We start from the raw sequence: 6,255 nt of genomic DNA, 5'->3' as shown, positions 1-6,255 counted from the left end.
AAACCCCACTTACAATTAATTATTTTTCTACCTTTTGGCAACTCAACTAATCCAAAGTCTTGCTATTATGAAGTGCTAATATTTCCTTCTCTATAAACTTTTTCTAATGACTAAATAATCTCTCTTTGTGGCTTCAATATGTAATATTAGATTTTCATTTCTTACAACTAAATTACGCAAAGTAATAGAATCAATATAGTCTTGATGCCACTATGAAGCATGAGCTTTTATTTTAAAAATATCGTACAAGTGGAGTAGATTGGCTAGATCCTTTATTCTCATCATCATTTGCTTGATTGTCATTTTCCTCATCGTACCTACTAATATCTACATGAGTGTGATAAAAAAATAATTCACTTGAAAGAAATAATTCTTAGTGAGCTTCAAAGTCTTAAGATTCATTATATTCTTCTTAATTATTACTCTTCTTTCTAATCTCTTTTGTTAGCAGAGCCACTCATCAAAATATACATTTCAATTTGTGATTATCTTATTTGTAAATGCCACGATCTATAACTTTTCAGGCCTTTGCTACAAATTTATAGACAAGAATAGATTGTTGCCACCAACTAAGTCACTCACAAGATGGTTTTATTTCCACTAAAAACTTTTAAAATATCATAATTACCATCAATATTATTGAGCTTTTCTAAATATATGACTGTCATTTTAATCTAATTAATCGCAGTTAAAATTGAACTAAGATTATTCTATACATTTTTTGGTGCAAAAGCTATCTAATGTTACCCCATATAATATATATATATAAGGAATGAAAATATCTTTTTATACAAGAAAAATACAGGTGACAATTATTTTACACCAAAACTCTAATAAGAACGAACAATATTTTACATAAATTCTCTGAAAGAGACAAGATTTCAATGAAATTTATGATATTTTAGAAAATATATCTACTATTATGATATTTAACCATCATGTAAAAGTGATATTTATCAAACATATACCCACCTCTGGTTTAAGAAACTAAACCAACCACAATATATATGAAGGAAAAGACATAATATTTATCAAATTTGGCAGGTATTTTATGCAACTGGGCTTGTAGGCAAAAGACATTTTAATCATCGTATTCCTCACCAAACTACTAATAATTCTTCGTCTATGAGTCTAACTTCATTGGAGCCATACATACCATAACAAGTGCCGCAAATCCTCCATCCATCCACCCACCCATACACCATCATGCGTCTCTATATATTGACTTTTGACTTAGCCATAATAATTAAGGATTAACCCAAATCACCGATATGGGATGCAGCAAGGGACAAGCTTGAGATCCAAGTTAATATTTTTCATAAGATTAAGGAGGAAATGCTTGTTCTTTGTAAGATTAAAGTTATAGACATAACTTAAACTGATCCCTGCTCTCTTTCTATATATTATAATTTTCATTGATGGCCATAGTTTTGTATTACGATAGTTTGTACGTAGGATAACTTAGTTAATTATGAGTCATAAGAACTCATAATAGCATTGATGTTTTTCTTAGACCCCCTACTCAAATTAAAACCTAGAAAAGAAAAAATTTGGATGTGCTGATCTCGAGATATATATGCTCGAATTCAGCAGCCGTTTTAAAGTTTTTGAGCAGTCTACTCTCCTAAATAAAAACTATTATTAATTTTACTATAGTATTGAAAGTAATTATCTAAATACTATAGTTGCTGGCATATTAGGCACCTTGCCAGCAAATGAGACAATAATTTACGTACTAATATAGCTTAAATGAGAGTGAATCACTTTCTCTCTGACTGTAATTTACTTAAAGAAAACCTACATGATTTGGCACAAACTATAACACTTTAATAATTAAATTTGATAACTATATAGAGCGACATTATATTTTGACTAGAATAGTAAACAAAACACACTCAAATACAGAACTTGTAGGAAGTATAAGATGCGTAGAACGTGATCACGAATGGAGCATTTGGCATCATTGGATATATTTTTTTTGTTCGTTTATCGAAGAGTTAGCTACATAGATATAATTTTTTTTTTTTTTTTGTCGAAAAGAGATCCAAACCAACTGTTCGTTTGACTTAATTTCGGAGAGCAAACTTAGCAAGATTGTGAGCTGCCAAGTTGCTGTCTCTACTGGTGAAACAAACATGAATATGGGAGTTGAGTGATAACAAGTCAGTTGTCTCTTGGATTAGGGATAGAATAGATCGACCACTTCATCGAGTCTATCAACCCATCAACCGACTTCATAAGAGTTAGCGAATTGCTAAAGAAGGAGCTAAGCTTGACTAGTGCTTGTAATATTGATGAGCTCCTTGAGGCCACCATGCAGTAGAGCCAAAAGCCTCACCATGAAATGTATTCTTACAGTTGACTGCAAAGATAAATAAACCATATGGATTCTCTGAACCGAAGCTTTAACAAAGACATCTAACCCAAGCCACGAGATTAGAAGCAGAAGGATACGTACGTGGTCGTCCCGAAACTGGAGTTGAAATCTATAGTGTTGCCATGCCCCCCTCACGAAGAAAAAAGAGCTCGAAACTGGGGACTTTAAGCTTATAGAACCCATTCCAGAGAAGATTAGCTTCCTTCACAGCAGTCAGAGGGAAAACCTAGAGTTTTTAAACACCATACTTAGATGGGCTCTAACTACTTGGCCATTTTCTTTAAAAAAGAAAAAAAATTGTCAAAAATACTATGCTTATTATTATTATTATTATAGTTTAAGCTCTACCTTATGGAGAGTTTTTCTTTTAATCACCTTAGATTAATTTTTATCTTAACAACTGATAATGAAATAAAGAATATTCTTATTTTAAAAATAAAAATAAAAATACTTAAAATATTCCTTAATTGAGCTTAAAATTTAGTTCTCTATTTATTTTTACTTTATAACCTAAAAAATTTATTTAATAGTACTACAGTCATTTTATATTTATAATTATTAACTTATCTGACAGTTAACAAAGCTAATGACTCTGAGATACATTAGGCAAAATGCAGGGTTAAATAATAGATATAGATAGTAGGGTATAAATAATAATAATAATAATAATATAAGAAAAAGGTATAATATTTTGAGTAAATTAAAGAATAAATAAAAAAAAGCCAGCCTTCCGGTGAGCTGTATGAGATTCCACATCAGCATCCAGACAATCGACACGTCATCGATTTCGTCCGACGTTTTGCAGAGGAAAAATGACCGGCCAAAGCCATCTACGGAAGCGATTGGCGCACGATTCTAAAATGCGCCAGGGAGGGTCACCTTGCCATATTTAATGGGAACGAGAACTGTCTTCCTTTCTTTCCTCCCGAGAGTTCTCATGGGAGAAATGAGAAATCGAAACGCCCTTTGAGCGCTAATTCCTCCGTAAGTTTTCTTCCTATCTCGTCTCTTCGATCCCTTTTCTCCTCGATTTCGATCCCTTTTATCCTCGATTTCGATCCAATCACTCTTTTTTTTTTTTTTTTTTTTTTATCTCCGGTTATCCCTTGGAAATCCATCCAAAATCCTGTTTTCCTTACTTCGATTTAACCCTTTTTGCATTCCGTTATCTGCGCGATTGAGTTCGTGGATTCGGGTTCCGTTCTAATATTTGAGATTTGCGTGTAGGATTGAGTTTTCTTTTGGTGTTTGGGTCAAAGATTTTAACTTGTTCAGATAATTTACGTGTTTTGTTTCTCCCCTTGCCAATTTAGATATTTCAGACTCGTAGTTTTGAGAGGAGAGTGAGGATTATTTGGATAGTGATGGTTTTGTCTCTCTATACTTGTGAATTTACCTGAGATCTAGAGGTAGGTAGGGTTTTGATGGTGGCCCAATTGGATTGATACCCAATGTGGATTTTGCCCTAGCCTCTTTTGTTCTACTCTTGTTCTTGGTTAGTTAACAATGAGGCGGAGATCCGCAGCGCACAACCATTATGAGGGAATGGAGAAGTCAGGTGGTAAGCCGCCGCCTTCTCGCCTCTGTTTTTTGGCCACCCTTGCAGCCATGTTTTGGATCCTGATCTTCTACTTCCATTTTTGGGTCCTTGCTGGCCCGGCGGAAGGAACTATCCCCTTTTCTTCTGATTCGTCATCAAATGACCAACAATTTTTGGAGGAAAACAGACCATCTGAACCTCTCGGCATTGACCATTCCGAGCTAGTCGAAGAACATCAAGAGACGAAGAACTTCTCTTTTGATCGGGCCCTCAGGACGGGCGAGAACAAGAGCGATCCATGCGGTGGGAGGTACATCTTTGTCCACGACCTCCCTGCCAGATTTAATGATGACATGCTCAAGGACTGCCGAAAGCTCAGCCTGTGGACTAACATGTGTAAGTTCACGAGCAATGCTGGTCTCGGGCCTCCACTTGAGAATGTCGAAGGGGTCTTCTCAAACACCGGTTGGTATGCAACAAACCAATTTGCTGTGGATGTTATCTTTAATAACCGGATGAAACAGTATGCTTGCTTGACAAAGGATTCCTCCATTGCTGCTGCTATATTTGTGCCTTTCTATGCTGGTTTTGATGTATCAAGGTATCTTTGGGGATACAACATCTCCGTAAGGGATGCAGCCTCTCTCGATTTGGTGAATTGGCTCATGAAAAGGCCGGAATGGAGTGTGATGGATGGGAGGGACCATTTCTTGGTTGCAGGAAGGATTACATGGGATTTTAGGAGGCTTACTGATTCAGAATCTGATTGGGGAAGTAAGCTTCTTTTCTTACCAGCTGCTAGGAATATGTCTATGCTGGTTGTGGAGTCAAGCCCATGGAATGCAAATGACTTTGGGATACCTTATCCTACTTATTTTCACCCAGCAAAGGATGATGATGTTTTCATTTGGCAGGACAGAATGAGGAATCTGGAAAGGAAGTGGCTCTTCTCGTTTGCTGGGGCCCCACGCCCGGATAACCCAAAGTCCATCAGAGGACAGATTATCGATCAGTGCAGGGAGTCCAGTGTATGCAAATTGTTGGAGTGTGATTTTGGCGAGAGTAAGTGCCATTCTCCAAGCAGCATAATGCAGATGTTTCAGAGCTCCTTGTTTTGCTTGCAGCCTCAGGGGGATTCTTATACAAGAAGGTCAGCTTTTGACTCGATGTTAGCAGGCTGTATTCCTGTTTTTTTTCATCCTGGCTCTGCTTATACACAATATACATGGCATCTTCCAAGAAATTATTCAAAATACTCTGTGTTCATCCCAGAGGATGACATCCGTGAGAGAAATGTCAGCATAGAGGAAACACTAAAGACAATCTCTCCAGATGTTGTGAAGGAGATGAGAGAGGAAGTCATTAGTCTTATACCAAGGTTGATATATGCAGATCCTAGGTCTAAATTGGAAACTCTGAAGGATGCTTTTGATGTGTCTGTACAGGCCATTATCGACAAAGTCACAAAATTACGAAGGGAGATAATTGAGGATCGTGAAGACAAGGAATTCATTGAGGAGAATAGTTGGAAGTATGCTTTGTTAGAGGAAGATCAGCAGACAGTTGGGGCTCATGAATGGGATCCCTTCTTTTCTAAACCTAAAGATGGTAGTGGAGATTCTGGTACTCTGAACGCTGAAGCTGCAAAGAATTCTTGGAAAAACGAACAAAGGAGTCACTGACATTTATGTCTGTTTATCAGGAAGACAATTTTAAAGGATAAACTTGACTAATGCCTTTCTTATTTTTGAAACAAATTAAGGTGAGTTCATAGACAGATATAAGATTTGGTCTGCTGAAGCATCATTCTTCATGATGACTGTGTTTGGTCATTTTGTCGTTAAGTTTGTAAGAGTTCATGCCTACAGCAGTTTTCAAACTAAAAGATAGGCACTCTATATTCTTTTCCGTATGTATCCAATTTTTTTATAGTTTAGGAGCTTTGTCATGTATGTCTAATAACTTTTTTGTAATTTCTTACGAGATCTACAAGGATAGCAATACTGTTTTTCAATGTTCTATGTTTAAGTGTCACTCACAATCTTGTCGAAGCAGATGAAAGTGATAGTAGAAGAAATAAAATGGTTTGGTAAACTTTCTACCTTTTAGTCTACAATTGTTATATTTTCTATCTACATTTTAAAGTCATCAGTGAATCTCTACTGTAAATGAGATCTTTTAACTGTTATACTATCAGGAATTATGGAAGCGGGAACCCTAGTATTGAATGAAACATTGCACCAATTGGGTTAACTATGCAATTCTGATACCTAGAAGGAATTCTTTAGTTTGTTTTGCTTTCGTCTTTCTCTGATTTGCACTTTGGTTGTGATGCAGC

At 36.1% G+C, this 6,255-nt stretch overlaps 1 protein-coding gene across 1 annotated transcript; it reads left to right on the top strand.

Annotated features, from left to right (window-relative positions):
* Nucleotides 1–3,271: 3,271 nt before the first annotated feature.
* LOC140785208 (xyloglucan galactosyltransferase KATAMARI1 homolog) lies at nt 3,272–6,025 on the top strand. Its single transcript, XM_073132984.1, has one exon. It carries the CDS (start codon nt 3,884–3,886, stop codon nt 5,597–5,599), a length of 1,716 nt encoding a protein of 571 aa, XP_072989085.1. The 5' UTR covers nt 3,272–3,883; the 3' UTR covers nt 5,600–6,025.
* Nucleotides 6,026–6,255: the final 230 nt, after the last annotated feature.

Source organism: Typha latifolia, chromosome 3 (assembly GCF_019914945.1).
Source record: "Typha latifolia isolate L0001 chromosome 3, TyphaL0001v2, whole genome shotgun sequence".
In the NCBI taxonomy this organism is placed as follows: domain Eukaryota; kingdom Viridiplantae; phylum Streptophyta; class Magnoliopsida; order Poales; family Typhaceae; genus Typha; species Typha latifolia.
The sequence above is the reverse complement of the archived record's forward strand: the minus strand, read 5'-3'. Positions and strand labels throughout refer to the sequence as shown.

Excerpts from the sequence above, each read along its gene's own strand:
- LOC140785208 (XM_073132984.1), top strand. The coding sequence starts at position 3,884 with ATGAGGCGGAGATCCGCAGCGCACAACCATTATGAGGGAATGGAGAAG.